This window comes from Triturus cristatus, chromosome 5_1 (assembly GCF_964204655.1).
Source record: "Triturus cristatus chromosome 5_1, aTriCri1.1, whole genome shotgun sequence".
NCBI classification, from domain to species: Eukaryota; Metazoa; Chordata; class Amphibia; order Caudata; family Salamandridae; genus Triturus; species Triturus cristatus.
In genome coordinates this window covers 128,216,078-128,241,276 of record NC_140587.1, presented here as the reverse complement: position 1 = coordinate 128,241,276, position 25,199 = coordinate 128,216,078, and the positions used below count along the sequence as shown (strand labels likewise).

The window sequence follows — 25,199 nt, the reverse complement described above, 5'->3', positions numbered from 1 at the left end:
ATTCCTAATGAACACATTTTTACCTTATCTTGGGCCAGGATCACTTGCTCGAAATCATTGTTCCTACATCCCTTGTACCCTCATGTGATGCTGCTCTGCTTTACCGCATTGTGTGTTCCCCTTCGAAGATCGTTACATTCATGTTTATTGTATTACTCTCCTTGATTCTCTTGTTTGGGAAACAAGTGAGTATTCCTGTTGTGTATTCCTACTTGATGTTGATATTGGATCTATGCTCTTCTTTTCCGCATTGTGTACCACCTTCGTAGTCTGCTACATACCCGTTTATTGTACTACTCTCCTTGATTCATTTGTATAGGAATTTTGCGATTATTTGTCTGGGATTTATGCGAGTATTCCTGTTATTTAATCTTTCTTGTTGTCGATATTAGATTTATGCCTTTCCTTCCTTCCTTTGTAAAGCGCTCAGATATCCTTCGGAATCTTGTTTGCGCTATATAAAAGTTTATAAATAAAATAAATAAATATCCTGCAGGGAGAGCCCAGAGCAGGCAAGAATAATGCTACTAACTGAGCATTGCTAGTATTGTGAGAGGGTTGTGTTAGGGGAACAGACCGATGTGAAATATTCACCATCAGCTTCTGGAGGTAGCTTCTCGCCTGTCCCTTCTCCTGGTGGAAACAACCATTAAAACATGAAGGTACCATCACTTATTTCACACACCTCCTCCTGCGTTACGTGAGGCAGAAAGACTTTGTCCAGGTCAAAAGCTCGCTCTTTCCCTTTGTAGAACACGGCCACTTTGGTGTCGTCGTTGAGGTCGGAGGTCACCGTTGTAGTAGTGGTGCCTTCCGTCCCATCGGCCTCGGTTAAGGGCTTTATTCGGCACAGCACCCGGATGTTTCCTGGTTGAAAAAACGAGGCCCAGTTAGAAACATGACTACCACCATAAGTCACCTGGATAGCACTACGACCACACCTCACATGGATTGCACTACCAACATACCTCACAGAGAAAGCACTACCACCATACCTCATCTGGATAGCACTACCACCACACCACACCTGGATAGCACTACCACCATACCTCACAGAGATAGCACTACCACTATACCTCACATGGATAGCACTACTATCATACCTCACAGAAATAGCACTACCACCATACCTCACCAGGATAGTACTACCACCATACCTCACAGATATAGCACTACCACCATACCTCATCTGTATAGCACTACCACCATACCTCACAGAGATAGCACTACCACTATACCTCACATGGATAGCACTACCATCATACCTCACAGAAATAGCACTACCACCATACCTCACCAGGATAGTACTACCACCATACCTCACAGATATAGCACTACCACCATACCTCATCTGTATAGCACTACCACCATACCTCACATGTATAGTACTACCACCACACCTCACATAGATAGCACTACCACCACACCTCACATGGATTGCACTACCACCATACCTGACAGAGAAAGCACTACCACCATACCTCACCTGGATAGAACTACCAACACACCATCTCACACCTGGATAGCACTACCAACCTACCTCACATGGATAGAACTACCACCATACCTCACATGGATAGCACTACCACTACAACACACATGGATAGCACTACCAACACATTTCACATGCATTGCACTACCACCATACCTCACATGATGGATAGCACTACCACCACACCGCACATGGATAGTACTACCACCATATCGCACATGGAAAACACTACCACCATACCTAACCTAGCTAGCACTACCCCCATACCTGACATGGATAGTACTACCACCATACCTCACAGGGAAAGCCCTACCACCATACCTCATCTGAATAGCACTACCACCACACCACACCTGGATAGCACTACCACCATACCTCACAGAGATAGCACTACCACTCCACCTCACATGGATAGCACTACCACCATACCTCACAGAGAAAGCACTACCACCATACCTCACCTGGATAGTACTACCACCATACCTCACAGATATAGCACTACCACCACACCTCTATCTTTATAGCACTACCACCACACCTCACATGTATAGTACTACCACCACATCTCACCTGAATAGCACTACCACCACACCTCACATGGATAGCACTACCACCACACCTCACATGAATTGCACTACCACTATAAATCACAGAGAAAGCACTACCACCATACCTCACCTGGATAGTACTACCAACATACCTCACATGGATAGTACTACCACCATACCTCACATGGATAGTACTACCACCATATTGCACATGGAAAACACTACCACCATACCTCACCTTGATAGCTCTACCCCCATACCCGACATGGATATTACTACCACCATACCTCACATGGATAGTACTACCACCACACCAGGAGAGCACTACCACCACACCTCACATGGATTGCACTACCACCATACCTCACATGATGGATAGCACTACCACCACACCACACATGGATAGTACTACCACCATATCGCACATGGTAAACACTACCACCATACCTCACCTCGATAGCACTACCCCCATACCTGACATGGATATTACTACCACCATACCTCACATGGATAGTACTACCACCATGCCAGGAGAGCACTACCACCACCCCACATGGATTGCACTACCACCATACCTCACAGAGAAAGCACTACCACCATACCTCATCTGGATAGCACTACCACCACACAATACTTGGATAGCACTACCACCATACCTCACAGAGATAGCACTACCACCATATCTCACCTGGATATTACTACCACCACACCTGGATAGCACTACCACCATACCTGACAGGGATAGCACTACCACCACACCACACCTGGATAGCACTACCACAACACCTCACATGTATAGTACTACCACCACACCTCACATGGATAGCACTACCACCACACCTCACATGAATTGCACTACCACCATACCTAACAGAGAAAACACTACCACCATACCTCACCTGGATAGTACTACCTACACACCATACCACACCTGGATAGCACTACCAACATACCTCACATGGATAGTAATACCAACATACCTCACATGGATAGCACTACCACTACAACACACATGGATAGCACTACCACCACATTTCACATGGATAACACAACCACCATACCTCACATGATGGACAGCACTACCACCATACCTCACATGGATAGTACTACCACCACACCAGGAGAGCACTACCACCACACCTCACATGGATTGCACTACCACCATACCTCACCTGGATAGTCCTACCAATACACCATACCTCATCTGGATAGCACTACCACCACACTTGGATAGCACTACCACCATACCTCACAGAGATAGCACTACCATGACACCTCACCTGGATAGCACTATCTCCATACCACACATGGATAACACTACTGCCACACCTCACATGGATAGCACTACCACAATACCTCACACGGATAGCACTACCTCCATAAAAGCACATGAATAGCACTACCACCACACCGCACATGGATAGCACTATCACCATACCTCACCTGGATAGCACTATCACCATACCTCACCTCGATAGCACTACCCCCATACCTGACATGGATATTACTACCACCATACCTCACATGGATAGTACTACCACCACACCAGGAGAGCACTACCACCACACCTCACATGGATTGCACTACCACCATACCTCACAGAGAAAGCACTACCACCATACCTCATCTGGATAGCACTACCACCACACCACACTTGGATAGCACTACCACCATACCTCACAGAGATAGCACTACCACCAAACCTCACCTGGCTAGTACTACCACCACATCTGGATAACACTACCACCATACCTCACGGGGATAGCACTACCACCACACCTCACATGGATTGCACTACCACCATAACTCACAGAGAAAGGACTACCACCATACCTCATCTGGATATCACTACCACCACATCTGGATAGCACTACCAGCATACCTCACAGAGATAGCACTACCACCATACCTCACCTGGATAGTACTACAACCACACCACACCTGGATAGTACTACCACCATACCTCACATGGATAGTACTACCACCATACCTCACATGGATAGTACTACCACCATACCTCACATGGATAGCACTACCACTACAACACACATGGATAGCACTACCAGCACATTTCACATGGATAGCACTACCACCATACCTCACATGATGGATAGCACTACCAACACACCGCACATGGATAGCACTACCACCATATCGCACATGGAAAGCACTACCACCATACCTCACATGGATAGTACTGCCACCATACCTCAAATGGATAGCACTACCACTACAACACACATGGATAGCACTACTACCACATTTCACCACCCCCATACCTGACATGGATGGCACTACTGCCATACCTCACATGGACAACAATACCTCAAACCTCACATGGACGGCACTACCACCACACTGCACAAATAGCACTACCACCAGACCTCAAACAGATAGCACTACCACCATACCTCACACAGAAGGCACTATCACCATACCTCAAATGAATAGCACTACCAACATACCTCACACGGATAGCATTACCACCATACCTCAAATGAATAGCACTGCCACCATACCTCACACAGAAAGCACTTCCACCATACCTCAAATGAATAGCACTACCACCAGACCTCACACAGATAGCACTACCACCATTCCTCACACAGAAAGCACTACCACCATACCTCAAATGAATAGCACTTCCAACATACCTCACATGGATAGCACTCCTATACCTCACATGGATAACACTACCACCATACCTCACATGTATAGCACTAATGCCATACCTCACACAGATAGCACTACCACCATACCTCACATGGAGAGCACTACCACCATACCTTACCTTGATAGCACTATCACCATACCACACACGGATAGCATTACCATACCTCACATGGATAGCACTACCACCATACCTCACCTTGATAGCACTACTACCATACCTCACTTGGATAGCACTACCACCACACCTCACCTGGATAGCACTACCACCACACCTCACACAAATAGCAACACCTCCATAAACACACATGGATAGCACTGCCACTATACCTCACACGAGATAGCACTACCATGACACCTCACCTGGATAGCACGATCTCCATACCACACCTGGATAACTCTACAACCACACCTCACATGGATAGACCTACCACAATACCGCTCTTGGATAGCACTACCACCATACCTCACATGGATAGCACTACCACTACAACACACATGGATAGCACTGCCAGCACATTTCACATGGATAGCACTACCACCGTACCTCACATGATGAATAGCACTACCACCACACCGCACATGGATAGCACTACCACCATATCGCACATGGAAAGCACTACCACCATACCTCACATAGATAGTACTACCACCATACCTCAAATGGATAGCACTACCACTACAACACACATGGATAGCACTACCACCACATTTCACCACCCCCATACCTGACATGGATGGCACTACTGCCATACCTCACATGGACAGCAATACCTCAAACCTCACATGGACGGCACTACCACCACACCGCACACATAGCACTACCACCAGACCTCACACAGATAGCACTACCACCATACCTCACACAGCAAGCACTACCACCATACCTCAAATGAATAGCACTACCAACATACCTCACACGGATAGCATTACCACCATACCTCAAATGAATAGCACTGCCACCATACCTCACACAGAAAGCACTTCCACCATACCTCAAATGAATAGCACTACCACCAGACTTCACACAGATAGCACTACCACCATACCTCACACAGAAAGCACTACCACCATACCTCAAATGAATAGCACTTCCAACATACCTCACATGGATAGCACTCCTATACCTCACATGGATAACACTACCACCATACCTCACATGTATAGCACTAGTACCATACCTCACACAGATAGCACTACCACCATACCTCACATGGAGAGCACTACCACCATACCTCACCTTGATAGCACTATCACCATACCACACACGGATAGCATTACCATACCTCACATGGATAGCGCTACCACCATACCTCACCTTGATAGCACTACTACCATACCTCACTTGGATAGCACTACCACCACACCTCACCTGGATAGCACTACCACCACACCTCACACAAATAGCACCACCTCCATAGACGCATGTGGATAGCACTACCACTATACCTCACACGAGATAGCACTACGATTTCTCAAATGGATAGCACTACCACCATACCTCACCTTGATAGCACTATCACATACCACACACAGATAGTACTACCATACCTCACATGGATAGCACTACCACCATACCTCACCTTGATAGCACTACTACCATTCCTCACATGGATAGCACTATCACCACACCTCACCTGGATAGCACTACCTCCATAAACACACATGGATAGCACTGCCACTATACCACACACAAGATAGCACTACCATACCTCACATGGATAGCTCTACCAACATACCTCACATGGATAACACTACCGCCACACCTCACATGGATAGCACTACCAGAATACCACTCTTGGATAGCACTACCATGACACCTCACTTGGATAGCACGATCTCCATACCACACATGGATAACACTACCACCACACCTCACATGGATAGCACTACCACAATACCGCTCTTGGATAGCACTACCATGACACCTCACCTGGATAGCACTATCTCCATACCACACATGGATAACACTACCGCCACACCTCACATGGATATCACTACCACAATACCTCACACGGATAGCACTACATCCATAAACACACATGAATAGCACTACCACCACACCGCACATGGATAGCACTACCACCATACCTCACCTGAATAGCACTACCCCCATACCTGACATGGATAGCACTACCGCCACACCTCACATGGACAACACTACCCCAAACCTCACATGGACGGCACTACCACCACACCACACATGTTACAATACTACTAGACCTCACACAGAAAGCACTACCACCATACCTCAAATGAATAGCACTTCCAACATACCTCACATGGATAGCACTCCTATACCTCACATGGATAACACTACCACCATACCTCACATGTATAGCACTAGTGCCATACCTCACACAGATAGCACTACCACCATACCTCACATGGAGAGCACTACCACCATACCTCACCTTGATAGCACTATCACCATACCACACACGGATAGCATTACCATACCTCACATGGATAGCACTACCACCATACCTCACCTTGATAGCACTACTACCATACCTCACTTGGATAGCACTACCACCACACCTCACCTGGATAGCACTACCACCACACCTCACACAAATAGCACCACCTCCATAAACGCATGTGGATAGCACTACCACTATACCTCACACGAGATAGCACTACCATTTCTCAAACGGATAGTACTACCACCATACCTCACCTTGATAGCACTATCACATACCACACACAGATAGTACTACCATACCTCACATGGATAGCACTACCACCATACCTCACCTTGATAGCACTATCACCACACCTAACCTGGATAGCACTACCTCCATAAACACACATGGATAGCACTGCCACTATACCTCACACGAGATAGCACTACCATACCTCACATGGATAGCTCTACCAACATACCTCACATGGATAGCACTACCACAATACCGCTCTTGGATAGCACTACCATGACACCTCACCTGGATAGCACGATCTCCATACCTCACATGGATAACACTACCACCACACCTCACATGGATAACACTACCAGAATACCGCTCTTGGATAGCACTACCATGACACCTCACCTGGATAGCACTATCTCCATACCACACATGGATAACACTACTGCCACACCTCACATGGATAGCACTACCACAATACCTCACACGGATAGCACTACCTCCATAAACGCACATGAATAGCACTACCACCACACCGCACATGGATAGCACTACCACCATACCTCACCTGGATAGCACTACCCCCATACTTGACATGGATAGCACTACCGCCACACCTCACATGGACAACGCTACCCCAAACCTCACATGGACGGTACTACCACCACACCACACATGTTACAATACTACTAGACCTCACACAGATAGCACTACCACCATACCTCACACAGAAAGCACTACCACCATACCTCAAATGAATAGCACTACCAACATACTTCACACAGATAGCACTACCACCATACCTCAAAAGAATAGCACTACCACCATACCTCACACAGAAAGCACTACTGCCATACCTCAAAATGAATAGCACTACCACCAGACCTCACACAGATTGCACTACCACCATACCTCACACATAAAGCACTACCACCATACCTCAAATGGATAGCACTACCAATATACCTCACATGGATAGCACTACAATACCTCACATGGATAGCACTATCACCACACCTCACCTGGATAGCACTACCTTCATCAACACACATGGATAGCACAACCACTATACCTCACACGAGATAGCACTACCATACCACACATGGATAGCACTACCACCATACCTCACATGTATAGCACTAATGGCATAACTCACACAGATAGCACTACCACCATACCTCACATGGATAGCACTACCATACCTCACAAGGATAGCACTACCACCATACCTCACCCTGATAGCACTATCACCATACCACACACGAATAGCACTACAATACCTCACATGGATAGCACTACCACCATACCTCACCTTGATAGCACTACTACCATTCCTCACATGGATAGCACTATCACCACACCTCACCTGGATAGCACTACCTCCATAAACACACATGGCTAGCACTACCACTACACCTCACATGGATAACACTACCACCACACCTCACATGGATAGCACTACCACAATACTGCTCATGGATAACACTACCGCCACACCTCACATGGATAGCACTACCACAATACCTCACACTGATAGCACTACCTCCATAAACGCACATGAATAGCACTACCACCACACCGCACATGGATAGCACTACCACCATACCTCACCTGGATAGCACTACCCCCATATCTGGCATGGATGGCACTACTGCCACACCTCACATGGACAACACTACCCCAAACCTCACATTGACGGCACTACCACCACACCGCACACATTACACTACCACTAGACCTCACACAGATAGCACTACCACCATACCTCACACAGAAAGCACTACCACCATACCTCAAATGAATAGCACTACCAACATACTTCACACGGATAGCACTACCACGATACCTCAAAAGAATAGCACTACCACCATATCTCACACAGAAAACACTACCACCATACCTCAAAATGAATAGCACTACCACCAGACCTCACCCAGATAGCCTTACCACCATACCTCACACAGAAAGCACTACCACTATACCTCAAATGGATAGCACTTACAACATACCTCACATGGATAGCACTACCATACCTCACATGGATAACACTACCACCATACCTCACATGTATAGCACTAATGCCATAACTCACACAGATAGCACTACCATACCTCACAAGGATAGCACTTCCACTATACCTCACCTTGATAGCACTATCACCATACCACACACGAATAGCACTACAAGATCTCACATGGATAGCACTACCACCATACCTTACCTTGATAGCATTACCACCACACCTCACACAGATAGCACTACCTCCATAAACGCACATGGATAACACTACCACTATACCTCACACAGATAGCACTACCCCAGACCTCACCTTGAGGGCAGTACCACCACACCTGAAAGGGATAGCACTACCACCACATCGCACATGGATATGTGGGTGTTGGCATCATAAGTGTGACCAATTGTTCACATCTCACTCTGCAAGTCTAGACTATCTAGCAGCAATATCAGTGAAATGTACTGTCACATCTCGCTCTGTAAGAAAATACTCTACCTTGTGATGTCCTAAGTGGAAAATTCTGTGTCACATTATGCTTTGTGGCTTCATAAGGGGACCATTCTGTATCACATCTCACTCTGTGGCATAAGTGGAGCGGACTGTGTCACACCTCACTGTGAGTGTAGACTATATCTGACAGCATCATAAGCAAAACATTCATTTTCACATCTCACTCTGTGAGTGTAGACTGCACCTTGCAGCATCATAAATAAATGTTATGTGTCACATATCACTCTGTGAGTGTAGATTGTGTCTCACGGCATCATCAGTAAACGTTCTGTGTCACACATCACTCTGTGAGTGTGGACTGTGTCTCGCGGCATCATAAGTAAATGTTCTGTCTCACATATCACTCTGTGAGTGTGGACCGTGTCTTGCGTCATCATAAGTAAAAGTTCTGTGTCACATGTCACTCTGTGAGTGTGGACTGTGTCTCGTGGCATCATAAGTAAATGTTCTGTGTCACACATCACTCTGTGAGTGTAGACTGTACCTCGCGGTGTCATAAGTAAACGTTCTGTGTCATATATCACTCCTGGAGGATAGACTCTACCTCGGTCTGCTTCTCCACAGGAATTAGACATCTGACCTTAGATAAGAGTGAATAGGGAAGAACTGTCTTTCCCTGTGCCAAATGAATGGAGGTGGGATATCTACCAAACCACAGGGCATGTGCACTGCTTAGGCTAAAATCTTCATGTAAAATTACAAATTGATGAATCCTGTATCTTCACTGACTTCATAAACCGTCCTAAATTCAACATGCTGGTCTCCCTACTGAGATTCAACGCATATTCCCCGTCCATTTTTGGAAAAGGACCACGCATCAACCCATACCCTGTGCCCCTAATGGTTCACCTGCATCTATGACATAGCACACAGGAGGCTATGCATTCATTTGTTCTTTGGGGCAATTCCTAAACCGCGATTGGTTATTCAGGTGGGTTCTGACACAGAGGAGACAAGGCACTCACAGATCCACTGGTAAGCCAGGCAGCACATAGCTTTATGACATGGTCACATGTGCATCGTATTGTTTTGTGATGAAACAGATTCCCAGCTACCTTTCAATAAGACCCATTTCTATATCTATTCATGGAAATCAAGTGCCCTCATAACCTAATTTTCTGTGAGGAAAAACAGCCACAACTGTTTAAACCTTTCATCTCTACTCGAGTCTTTAATTTCTTTTATTGGACGGAGATCCGGCTGATGTCTTTCTACAACCAGATTCCCGGAAAGGTGCTACTGTGATCCCTGTTCACAAGAAAGGGAATTGGTCTGTCCCAAGCAATTGCAGACCAATAAGTCTCATTGATTGCATTAAAAAAAAATCTGCCGATCTGTTCTTAAGAAGATACAGGATTGGATCTCTGGTTTGTCTGTTCTTAGCCCTTTTCAGGCAGAATTCCATTAAAAAACATCCACAATATATCAGGCTTTTCAGTTTTACTGATCTATTGGCATACTGTTGTAGTCAATAAGGCTAATTTACATGTAGCCTTTGTTGATTTATGTTCGGCCTTTGATCTAGTGCCACGTTGCAGTCTTTGCCACACTCTTGGAGACATGAAAACGCCTTTGCATTTACTGGCAGTGGTAGCCCATCTCAACGAGGATAACTTTGCACGTGTAAGATGGGAAACACAGAATGTCTTGACGGACAAAATCTCAGTTTGCTGAAGCATAAGACAGGACTGCGTCCTAGCCGCCCACCATATTTTCGTTATATATAAATGATATTGTTTCCCTTTAAACTCATGTTGATGCAGATGCACCGTCTTTGGCCCAGGTCAAAATGTCATTACTACTATTCGCAGATGATACCCTCTTGATCTCCAAGACCCCGAACGGCCTTCAGAAACTCTTGACGCATTTTCATGAGTTCTGCGTCGCTGGGCATCTGAAGATGAATAGGACCTAAGATAAGCTAATGAAATTTAATCCCCATAAATTGTTTAAAAAGGGCTTAGAACTTGGGGGGGGGAGGAGGTGGGGTGCTTCAGAAATCATTCACTGCTTTACTAACTTGGATCTCACCTTCAGCGATAATATATCTTGGAAGCCGCATTTGACAAAAGCTGCCTTAAAACTTAAGCAACTAACGGGGGCCATTCATAAAAAGTAGAAAGCCACCTTAACTAAACTTATGAGGCCTGCTCTTCCTTTACAACCGCGTTTTAATGGCATGCGATGTATCGCATGCGTAGTAAAGACATCCTTCTTTCAGACTTGGGTGCAAGAAGCCTATTGTACAAAGCCTGATTCTGTCCCGTGCTACATTGGAGGCAGTTATGGCCACTCCTGAACTCGTACATTGCATCTCTGCCCTCTGGGATGTCATTATCTCAGGCTATTGTGTCAAGATTCCGTGGCATTTGCACATCAAAGAGTTAATGCACCCTATTGGGGCTCCTGAGCTTTGGACTCATCCAGCCACCACTTCTTTTCCATCAAAACTTGCCCTGAAAAAGTTTTATTGGTCGGCAATCGCGGCCAAAGTTTTAAGAAGACCTGATCGTCCTAGATTATCCCGAGAACTTCTTGACATTAAGTATCAGATTGACTACGAGTCATATTCGTACCATGTGTCTGCTCCCAGCGACAGAGAGCTGTTCTTTAAATTTAGTGCAGGTACTCTTCCGTTGAGAGCTTTCACAAAGCGCTGGACTGAAGGGGCTAGCGATTTATGCCCTCTATCCTCCATTGTCTTGCAAGTCTTTTTTGTCTGTCCCGCCTACGCAAGTCCCAGCAATTATTGGTTAGCCCATAGTTGCAGACGTTTATGCCAGCATAGTCAGCTAGCCACACTCCGCATCTTGAGGCCAGATTGAAGTTTATTCCTTGCTATACCTGTTGCCAAGTTTATTGGTTCCATGTGGACACTGCACAGAAAGCTTTTACCCCCTTCTTAACTCAGGAGCCACTCCCTTTTTATCATGTTTTGTATTCAGATATACTATTATGGTTTTATTCATGTTTATACCAATGTTTCATAATATATATCAAAAATGTTTTATTAGAAACAAAGGGGCATATCAGCAACAACCGGCGATAATTATCGCTAAACGCACTTAGCGCTAGGATAATTACCGCCGGCTAGCGTGGATTTTTATCGCTGAGATAGCGTGCTATTAGCAACGCTTATCTCAAAAGCGATAAAAATCCTAGCGCTAACTGCCAAACGTGTGATTATCGCTGGAAACCCAGCGATAATCCCACGATGTTTGGCGATAGCTTGCTGATAGGGCCTCACATACTTAGCCATGATATCCACCTTCCATAGGATATCATGGCTAAGTCAGTTTCAAAGCAGGCGTAAGGACAGTAGCGATAACAGAGGTTATCGCTTCTTTTCCTGACGCTATGCTGCTTTGCAGGAGGCTTGATAATAGGAGAAATGTCGCTTGGCGAGATTTCTCCCGTTATCCTGGGGAGGAACGCCCTCTTTGCATCTCATTAGAGATGCAAAGCTGGGCGTTAAGGGAAATGGAGATAAGGCAAGGTTTCACGCGATAGCGTGACCTTGCAGATAAGGCGATAAAATTATCACCTCTTTTCATCCGAAAACGGACGCAAAAGTGGCGATAATTTTTTAACGCCTGCTTGCTGATATGCCCCTTAATTGCATCTTAACATTGTTTATTTAATACACTTTTTATGTGTTTCATATGCACTTTTACGGCCCTGGTGGCCGAAATAAAGCATTTTGATTGAAATATTGGTCCATTATACCCTTTTTTCCAAACTTGGTGTCGAAAAATTAGCACATCATTCTACAATACAGTGGATAAATGATCTCTCTTCCCAACTTTTCCCTGCCTCTGTTAAAGACAGGATAATGAAAGAGCCACGTTTCAAGCAGTTTCTTGTTGTTGTGCAGTCAAGTTCGGCTTGTTGTTTACGAATGCCCCCCAAGACCATTTTGTTCTTGGCTCTTACTATCAAGCACCCCAACAGCTGCTTTGTTCTCGGTTTATATGGTACTACAGTGACCGAAAGACACCTCTCCTCACTTACCCACTAACAATTACTTCTGCCCTAGGCCTGCCCATGTTGCTAGGGGCACCCATTGTGAGATTAGCATGCCCTGCTGAGAATTTGCACCACTGCTTTGAAATTACCATAATATCTGACACCATCTTCATTCATTTACTACCATTTTACTTTCTTGTGTTGTGTATAGCCTGTATTGCTTTCTCGTCTCTCATGTATTTAGCCTCCTATGCACGGCAGTGTTAAGCGAGAATTCACAAGCGACGGACTCAGCATCTAGAAGTTATCATTTCTTGTATATATTCAAGGTCCTTTTTCATTCTTCTCATTAGAAAGTTTTACACCTGCTATCTGAGTTTTGGATTTGTGTCACACGTAATCTAGGGTTAGGCGGAACTCGAGGAGTTTCACTCTATGGAGTTTCGCACAAATACAAGAAAACTCAGCGAGATTCCACGGAGTTCTGCAAACAGGCGGAAATCAGCACGTTGCGGTGCTCGTGCTGATTTTTAGTGCCAGGAGCACGTTCTGAACTGAAAGATCAGTGCAAGTGGCACCACACGGTTTATCAGAGGCTGCTGCTGCTCAAGTAGATATTGCTGCCACTCTAGTAGATTTTCTACTCAAGCGGCACCTTTCGCACCACAAACGGTTGCCACCTCCCACGTTGGTAATATCTCAGCAGGAGCCCTCTTAGGGCCTGAAAATCACGCTAGCGGTCAAAAGTTCTCAGTCGCACTCACCAACTTAGCGTTGATAAGTCGCACATGAGAAAAATTCCACGACGCGACAGTTGGTGGAGTTTGGTCAGAACGCGGAGTGTCAAAACTCCGCCAACTCTGCCATCTCCACTGGCAGAATGGAATTTATCACCCATCACTATGCATTTTCACTTGAAGCATGAAGTGCGAAAACCTATAATAATTCATGTAAATTAGTCCTGGGTTAGCATTAGATGCTTGCTGCTTATAGACACGAAAGGTGACAACTTGGCATAGTGGAGTCACACTTTGCTTGTTTTGCTGAATAAACTTGGGCAGACTTCACAAAGGTGCACGAGTAGTCAATCTTTGACAGTGGTCTATATTAATGTCCTTGCCTCACTTAATATCATCAGCAAATCTTTGCGTTCGTTGCTGGATCCATTACTCATCATTGGTTGCAGTACAGAACCTCATGGAACACATAGGAACCTATCTGTTTGCACAAAAGGTCAATATGTTTTAAAATATCCTTTTGTCCAGTTTGAAACATAAAGTATATCACCTATACTATATTTCTTCAATAGGAAATTCCCAGATTTTTGGCGTACTTCCTCTGAGGGGACGTTAGACTACTTTTCCTGTGATATCTGTGAATTACATCTCTCTGACAGGACCAGACTGTAGTTACGTCTCTGCCTATCGGTAGACGATGGATTGGCGCTGATGTTCCACCCTGGATTCTGGATCCATGCCTCCCCGCTAAGGCAAGGCTGAGACGGGCTGACAAATCATCTCGCTGATCTGGAGAAGGACACATGTGCACCAGTGATGTTTCTGCCCCGGTCCATGGAGAGTGTAGTGCACCCATCTGCAGGAGAGCTCACACCGCTGGCTCTGCAGCTCCCGGAGACCATCCCTGGAGGACGAAACCTGAACATTCTACGGTTTCATAACCCAGATGGTTTATGCTGCTGTTCAGTTTCAGACCGCTGTTAAAAGGGTCTCTTTTCTCGAGTGTCATCTGCCACCTCAACAGTGGATGATGCCCAGTCATTTTTCCTTCTTTGGGGCTTGGCCGACGGCCCATCCTCAACACTTCTGGCCTAACATCGTACCATAACTGCACATTCTTGGCGGATCTGAGACAAGACTGTTTCTTTTAGCACCAATCAGCATCCCATTAACTCAGCCACTGCTGTTGTCCCAAACTATGCAACCTACCTCAGGTTCAACTCATACCTCAGTGACGCTGGAACTTTCTACAAGGAAATCCTCTGTGTGGAGTTAGAAATGCACTCCTGAGGATGCAACGGAGTACTTGGGGCCACATGGTGGGCTGGTATGTAGTTCACATGAACATTTGCCTCCACACCGGTGCAGATAATAAATGTTCTTTGTTTTTTCCAATCATGTTTTCTCCATGTAATTTGTCCTGTATGCCTGGTTCTGTTAGCTTCTTCAACAGTTGTGCACCATGCCAGATGTTATCTTCTCTTTCAGTTTTCTGCTAAGCTCCTTGACCACATCTAGCATTTCTCTGTAAGAACACTGGGCCCTATTCTAAAAGGTAAACTCAGTGCAAAAGTCTAAGTTTAGACCAAAAGTCGAACTTATACAAAAGTCGAACTTTACTAGTAGTAAAGTCAGACTTTTGTCTACGTTTAGATCAAAACTCACTAAAAGTCTAACTTTACTACTAATAAAGTTAGACTTTAGATCTAAACTGAGACATCAGGTCTAAGTTTACCTTTGTGAATCGAGCCCAGAATCTTTAATTTTGAGGCAGACTTACCTTGTAAAAGCAAACATCATGGCTGTGAACTCTACACAAACTCCTATAAGGCACTGTTCTTTCTCTGTCATTCTCCAGGACTCAGGACATCTATTCCTCACTGGGCCCAAGGTGTCACCAGGAGGATAGTGTGGCAGAGACTCATGTTTGCCCCTGAGGACCCAGAAACCCTTGCTACGCTCCGATAGAAATCTATCCGATTGGCTTGGCAAGATCTATTGCGCTCAAGTCCACTCTAGTTCAATGAATGCAAAGTTGCATGCCCAGATGTTCAACAGCATGCGCTACTGCCTCTATCCTACAACAGATAGGGAACGTCCGATTGACAATCATAAAACTTCACATTGACTCCTTATCGTACATCTGTACCTCACAGACCTTCATTAGTCATCAAGGCATATGTACACCATGGGACACATTATAAATATGGCGCACTTTCCCTGTTTGAACCATGGTGCACCTTTCAAAGGGTGTGTCAAGTGCAAACAGGGACACTGCACCCTATTAGAAAGAACGCACCGCCCCCAAGTCAAACGCAAACTCGCTCTGCCCTCAGGGCAACGCATTCAAGTGAAATACAGAGCAGCTGTTTGAAAGCAGCTCTGCGTTTCACAGTGCTGGTGGCAACCCACCTGCACTTTGAAGAGAGGAGAGGAATCCTCTTGCAGGCTGGTGGAGTGAGTGAGTGCTTCCACCTGGAGTGAGATGTCTGGGAGGTTCCTTTCTCCTCTCCAGAGGGCTGCATTTAGGAGGCACAGTGAAAGTGTGACACCTTTTTGCAGCGCACTTTCAGTGGGACCCATCGGACTTACCTTTTGAGCCCCATGTGCAGTGTGTTTTCAAGTGATCCCTTCTTCGTAGCGCACCAGCTACCAACAACCACAGCACCCTGCTCCTGGCCGAATCCGGGACACTCCCGAGAATCCTCTGGCGGCACGTTGGGCCTGGCTTAGCTGCCTGCTTAAATTCTGAAGGTCAACCTTGAAATCCAACTGTGTGATTTTATATGCATTTTTTCTCTTTTCTCCCATTGACTTCAATGGTGCGCAATTGCGCACAAAAGTAATTCATTTTGCTAACTTAAAAAATTCATAACTTAAATAGCACTTACTGTAGAACAAAGTTCTTGTTCTGAAAAATGACATTAAAATCTGTTAAAATTATAAACTGGTCTCTGATTTATTCTTGAGTGTGTATCTCATTTATTGCCTCTGTAATTACAACAAATGTTTAGCACTACCCTCTGATAAGCCTAACTGCTCGCCCACATTACCGCACATAATCCTCCTCCCCTTCCTAAGCGCCTTGAAACCCTCTGGGTATGTAGTGCGCTATACAAATTTTATGACTTGACTTGACTTGACATAGATCGTTAGTATAATCTACTTTTGCCTCTGTCTACCAATCTGGGACTCACTGAACTCTGAACAATGTACTTCATTTTAGTGCACTATGTAGAGAGCCGGCGCCCCACATTGATGATGAGAATATGAATTAAAAGGGTCTCAACAAATGCTTGAGGTCAATTAGCGCCTGACTTGCACTCACCATTCATGGAATCATCCACATAAATAATTTACCTCTGGCATCGGATTCTTAATGAAGTCATTAGTGTCTTGTTTGAAATCTTTTACAGGTGCAATGCATGGCACACAATGTCCATGCTTGGAGTGACCTATCACGAACTCTGTCACTCTGGCACTGAAAGATGAACCAGCTTGAAAGGGTAAGTGTGCAGGCCATTGTGTTGGCCCAGTGGGCCATGACTGGACTTAAAGACAGCCCATAAATCTGGCCCTTTTAAACTAGCTCATCTGCCAGTGCTAGAATGACGGAGTGCGAGGCAGGCCAATCCAGTGGTACCCATGGGCTGCTCTTGGTTCTGCCCATATGGCAGTTTTAGAGAAACAAGCTTCTGAAGGTATATAATATATATTATATTATATGATATTTTATTATATTATAGTATATCATATAATGTCATATATTACTTTATATTATATTGTATCATGTCATATATTATATTATATTATATTATATTATATTATATTATATTATATTATATTTATTATATTATATTATATTATATTATATTTTATTATATCATATTATATTATATTATATTATGTCATATCACATCATGCCATATTATATCATGTCATGTGTTTTTTATCTTATGTCATGCTATGCTGTTGTATGTTTTGTTATGGTATCTTATGTTAAGTTGTGTTGTGTTGAGTTGTGTTATGTTATGTTATATTATGCTATGTTGTGTTATGCCACGTTACCACCTAGTATGATAGCATGAAGTCATCTCACCTTTCAGCTCCACCAGCTGGTCATGGTATTTCTTCCTCAGGAGCACTTCCCGCTGGTATTTTTGCAGCAGGTCCTTATTCGCATGTGATACTTCAGTCACCGCTGAGCAGATCTAGGAAATATCAATTTCAGGATTTTATAAGTTGAATGTGGAGAGTGCACTATTGAAGAAACCCCTGTGTGAGCAACTTGCGCTGCTATAAACAGAGTCACTCAAATCAAACCTGTTTGAAGGAAATACACCGGCTCACCAGAAAGCCCACATTTTTCTCAGGATTAGGAGCATCACACACAAGGCCTATGGAACCTGCTCTTGAGATTGAGAAAACAAACATCTCATGCAGAGATCTTCATACGACAAGCCAGGATATCGAAAAACTAGAACTAAAAAACTGCAAGAAAGAGAAAGTCAAAAGACAGGTCTTCTCCATCTACACTCTCGGAATCTGGGAAGAAACTGCTCCTTAAATTCAGAAGATCTGACAATCACCTCCAATGAGAACATGATATTTTGAAACGATGAGCACCACCCAGGAGCATTCTACCTTGTGTAAACTATACTGAACCCTCGCCGCCACACTCAGATACTGCTCGATTAGTGCTTTACAAATACCCATATATACCTTAAAGTAGCTCAAAGCTGCAATGGGACTCAGTAATATGGTCATATAAGGATGAAATAGCCGTAGGTCGGAACCAGTGCAGGGATAAGGGTTCTTTGGTAAGCACTAACCAGCCTTAGAACCTTCTAGGATCTTTGCTGAGGATTTCATATTTTTGTCAACCTTCTCCTAGACCCTAAGCTTCTCACCTGTCTGCTTCCGCCCATCACAGGGGACCTTACGTTGCAAGGTATTTTTACAGTCTCTCACCTGCTTCCTGGCCTCCTTGATGGCGGCTTCATAGAACTCAGAGAAGTTCTTGACCTGGCTCCGCAGGCTGTTGTAGTTGGTCTTCATGGTCTTGACAAAAGGCTGCAGAGTGGACAAGCGCTGCTGGACACCTTGGAGACACCAGAGGAGAAGGATGGAGGTCAGCAGCTCCGCATTCACAGCACAGTCAATCTCTGCAAGGATGGACGACCACACACCTGTGCACCTGCTCTGTGACTTCCATTACCACCCCCAGGGTGGTGGAGTATTTATGTACCTGAACACTTGTCATGCGACTTGTCCCCCCTCCTTAGATGCAAAAGTATTCACACACCTTTGAACCTGTCAAAGGACTTTTACTACCATCGAGCAAGTATAAAAGCATTCATACACCTGTACTAGCACTTGAGCCATCATCTGCAAGAGGAATGACACACCTGTGCCTTAAGACTCGTACTGTCACTCTCAAGGTCAAAGAGGACCCACGCCTAGACACTTGTCCTAGGGTCTACCATACCATCCACTGGGTGCAAAAGGGGTCAAACACATCTGGCCTTTTTTCCCGGGACTCATCTTACTGCATGAGGGTGCAGGAGGGTTCACCTACTTTTAAACCAGTACTATGACCTCAGCTGTCCTGGGAACCACATTACCATTTGTGTGTACATGTTCTGAAGCTTGCATTCCCATGCCAATGGGCCACGATGGTTCACATACGTGTACACATCTCTTAGGACTTTTACTAGCAACCGCTGGGTACAAGAACATCCACACACCTGTATATCTGTTCAGTGCTCACACTACTATGCATTGGGTGAAAGTGCATTTATGTACCAGGACACCTATCCTAAGATTCGCACGACTGTGAACTGAATGGAAGGGCATGTGCACTTGCCCTCAGACTCCCCCTTCTATCTGGTAGGCTCAAGTGGACTCACATGCCAGTGCATATGTCCTATCACTCACACACCTGTGTCTTAAGACTAATATTGTCAGAGTGCAAGAGGATTCACACACCTCTACACCTGTCTTGAGACTTAAAGTACCACCTGCTCCATGCAGGAGCTGTCACAGACCTGTAAAAATGTCTGAGCTCACACACATCCTTACACGTGTCCTAGAGCTCGCCCCTATGCACCTGTCCTATCACTCATACTACCACCTTCAAGGTGGTCATACTTACATGCATTCACAACTGGCCTCTCCTACTGTTTCTCAGCCTCGCCCAAAGCTCTTGGCTTCCTTCCATTCTTTACCAGGTGCATCTTTGTCACTCACTGCTGCCACTTTCGCTCTTATATCCATCGATCAAACCTAACTGATTCCCCTTCCTCAGCTCTACTCTCTCCTGCTTACACGTGTCCCCTCTTGCAGCCTTGGCCATGACGTGTTCGCTGCTGCCCATGACCTGCCCACTGCTGCCAATGACCTGCCCACTGCTGACCATGACCTGCCCGCTGCTGCCCATGACCTGCCTGCTGCTGCCCATGACCTGCCCGCTGCTACCCATGAATCCATGATCTGCCCGCTGCTGCCCATGACCTGCATGCTGCTGCCCATGACCTGCCCGCTGCTGCCCATGATCTGCCTGCTGCTGCCCATGACCTGCTCGCTGCTGCCCATGACCTGCCCGCTGCTGCCCATGCCGACTCGCACCTGAGAACTGCTCCCGCAGTTGGTCCAGATGTTGCTCCGAGCACTCTGATGCCTCCTTGACCGCCTCCTCCTTCTCTGCCTCCAGGTGACTGATCTCCTGCAGCAGCTCCTCCCTGAGCTTCTGAATCTCTGACTCGTAGGAGGAAATCTGCGGAGCAGAAGGAACTCGAGTCAGTCCTGCTGCGGAGTCAGGATCAGAGGGGACCAGGATGGATGACCATATGGCCTGATTTAGACTTGGGTGGTAAGGACAGGCTTTACATTTCTGGAGGAGGCACTGTATTCAGAAAAGAATTCTTAAGAGGGAATTTCATCTATGTAATAGTAGGATGGTGAATAAAATTCATCTTTAGAAATGATAAATCAGGATCCAACTCTAATTCAGGACCAAAATCTTAAAGTAATCTGCAAGAGTTAGAAGTTTTCTCAAGACCTATTTTTATTCAGGTCTTTTATCAATGACAAAGGGTCTCTTGGCAACTTGAGCTTTTAACTCCCCTCCTCCGCTGAGCAAGGCTGTGCACACAGCTGTCCCTCCCTACACACCAATGTGGGATGAGAACGGAGGCTGGCAACGCACGCCGGCTGTGTGCAACTCTGCATGCAACAGGTCCACAAATAGTCACACCTTAGACCACATTTGACGTCAAGACCACAAGAGATTGCAAACGTGTGCCAATGCGCATCGCGCTCCTCGGGTAAGATGCATAAGCAGGGGGTGCACACTCAAGAATTACTTTCACACAGAGGGTTAACACTCTAAGGGGCATATTTACAAATAAATGACACAGCACTGCAAGCAATTTAGCAGCACCATGCTACCTTATTTAAATAATGCACGGATGCGCCATATTCACAAGAATACAGCGCACCCCGGTGTTTTCCCTTGTGGCGGCCCTAAAAAAAGCTGCCTATCACCAACACAGACACTCTTGCAGCATGGTGCAAGAGTGTCTGTTTTGCAGGGATGATTGTTTAAGTGCTGGAAGGGACATCTAAAGGGGATTTGCTCCTTCTGTATGTGCTGCATAGAAAGAACAAAATCTATGAGAAATAAAAGTATTTCTCCTCGTTGCGTCACTCCAATACTTGCTCTTGCATGGCGTTAGTTTTTTTGGTGCTGCCTCAAAGTTACACATCCTTGTAAATCAGGGGCAGTGTCAAAAAGCAATGGGCGTTGGGGCGGAACACCCACAGCAAGAACCATTGCACGCCCCTTTCACGCAGATACCTGTGCGAAAGGTTATGATATTTAACACGTGGAGTTAAGCCACACAAAGTGACTTACAGTCGCTTTGTAAATAAGGAGCCGGGCATTACGCCACCAGTGAGTCCTGAAAAGTGATGCTCCGGTGGCACAATGCCCTTCTAAATATGCCCCTAAACAATAGGTTACACTATCCAGAGACTCTACTCTACTACATCACACTTTTCCACTGCACCTTATGCACACATTGCAGCATTGTAGATCTAGTGTCTCTCGGTGGCAGCAGTTCAAGAACTCATCAGTTCCTCCAGTTGTACAGCCCCTTGACGTTATGCTGAGCACCCGCCCTATGAGTGGTATGCCACCTAAAAAGGTTTCCATGTTTAATCAACTTCTCTGTTACAGGAACCAAGTAAATGTCTGTGTGGGGGAAGGGTGTTCAACCCACACTATGAGGACTGGACCAGTCCTAGTGTTAGTAAACCCAGAGATACCCAGACATACACTATCTGTCTGAGGACCGGCATGGTGCTCAAGTTGGGTAATGCTGGCCTGTGTTGTTCATGGATCCAAAGGAGCCAGTACGAGAACCATCGACCACTGCACCTACCCATTAGCGTATCAATGACCCGCTCCGTCACTCAGTGACGTAGGTAAAGTAACTATACCTCTTCCTCTGTGGACAGCTGAGTTGTGACAGCCCCTGAAGGGGTTGCAGGAACATTACACTCTCACAGGCATAAATAACATGGGATCTGGCCTCCACTCTCACACACTCACTCTCCTATGGGAATGTCCGCTACTGTGGAATTACCACTGAATAAAGCCTCACATTTATCCTATCAGAAATACTGATTGGGAACTTGACGGATAGACAGTATTCCCTTTAAATTCACACATTTGACTACTAATGGCTTAAAAATATAACAATGTCCCATCAGTATGATCAAAGGTCGTGTGATGTCATCTCTAATACCTTGTATGGGTTAAGTGATGTATGATGTCACCTCTACACCAACTATTTTGGTGAGATGGCATCAGTGTCAGCCCTTCCCAAACTATTAATCCGCACAAGTCGAGAACTCCTTAACATCCTCGGTTTGGGAGCCTTCAATCTATAGCACACAAGCGTCTGCAGTCGCCCTCACCCACCTTGAGACGGAGGCTGGAGGTCAGTCCCTCTGAGCCCTTGAGTTGCTCCTCCAAACGTTGACATCTGCTTCCTTGGCTAGAGAGCTGCTCCACCAGGATGTGGTTCCTCTCCTCGGCTTCAGCCAGAGACTTTAATGTCACGGGGGACTCCACCTCCACCATTTTTGTCACATACTATAAAGAGAACATAAAGAATGTATAGCAAGGATGATAGTCTTCATGCACTACTGATGCTCAACTCAGCACATCCCGACACCATTGTTGCTGCAGGTGAGAGGTACATCGCTTATCAGAGGTGAGGACTCTAATATAGCCTTACAGCCCACTGCAGCAGACTCTACAGCCATTAAAGGCCCGCTCCAGCGTTAATGAGGGCCTTTAACAAGGGAGCAGGCCTGTAATAGCCAGTAGAGCCTACTACGGAGGGCTATAAGGCTATTAGAGCATTCTGCCCCTAGAGGGCAGAATGTACTCATTTATAAAACAAAGGCCTGACGGAGCCTGAGGGGGTTAAAATACCCTCAGGCTCTGTGAGGCCTTTGTTGACAGCTGTTGTGTGAACAAACATTGGAATGTTGTCCTGCAGGCTTCTACCAGCCATTAGAAGCCCGGAGCAGTCCATTGTCTTCAATGGAGCACTCAATATTCTATTTTAGATTATTATTGCAGTGTACATTGAGTGCATGTGAGCTGTTTAAATAATATGTATAAGTATCAAATGTGTATTTATATGTGTGAGTGTTCACTACAGAATTATCAGTCTGTCAGTGTTTTCCTTGTCTGGTCCAGAAGAGGTTTCTGGTGTTAGGTTAAATTAGGTTATTGCAGCTCACATCACTCATTCATTTTCTCGCGTTCCCTAAGGTTCAACATTGGATCCTGAGCTCATGAGGGAATGACCAACTCCCAGGCATGTACCCTGACTTCTGAAGATCATCATGTGCAGGAGAAGACCCGCTGCTCTAGCGTCACACACCGAAACACAAAGACTGTTTACATCAAGTCAGGGACATCAAGCAGACTAATTGAAGGCACATACCAGGACAAAGGGAGAAAGAAGACCTCTGATGAAAGGAGATTATTTCAGTGACCTCTGACACTAAGAGAACGACCTAAATGATCATCTACACCAGGGGATAATACAATTGTGCATGGAATTTAGGAGAGGGCTGTCACAAGGCTACTTGGGAAGCGAACACAATTATGCTGATCTCTGAGCCTTGGAAAAGACTGCCACAGTGATTTCTGACCAGAGGAGAACATAATACTAGGTGGTAACATAACATAAAGTAACATAACAAAAAATAACATAACATACCATAGCATAACATGACATAATATAACTTAACATAACGTACCATAGCATAACATGACATAAGATAACATAACTTACCTCTGGCCTTGGAGTAATCTACCAGATTGATCATTGGCTACAGAGGACCACTACACCCCCTCTGATCATAGCAGAAGCCGCAACACTGAACTCTGACTCCATGAGAAAACTACAAAACTGATGTCCACCATAGAAGTACTCCCTCGCACTGAGCTCTAGCCTAGGGAGAAGAATAACTGTCATGATCTGTGACCAGGCTCAGGTGCATAATCCAGGCAGCCACGGAGAAGTG

The 25,199-nt window shown here is 45.4% G+C and overlaps 1 protein-coding gene across 1 annotated transcript in view; it reads right to left on the bottom strand.

The window, feature by feature from the left end:
• The window catches only part of KIFC2 (kinesin family member C2), a 256,527-nt gene that overhangs the window by 50,889 nt on the left and 180,439 nt on the right, over window positions 1-25,199 (bottom strand). Inside the window, exons 9-13 of the mRNA XM_085604567.1 lie at window positions 23,575-23,748; window positions 21,216-21,363; window positions 19,560-19,690; window positions 18,688-18,799; window positions 686-867 (exon numbers count right to left, since the gene is read on the bottom strand). Coding sequence (XP_085460693.1) covers window positions 686-867; window positions 18,688-18,799; window positions 19,560-19,690; window positions 21,216-21,363; window positions 23,575-23,748 — 747 coding nt within the window. The remainder of the gene's footprint in view (window positions 1-685; window positions 868-18,687; window positions 18,800-19,559; window positions 19,691-21,215; window positions 21,364-23,574; window positions 23,749-25,199) is intronic.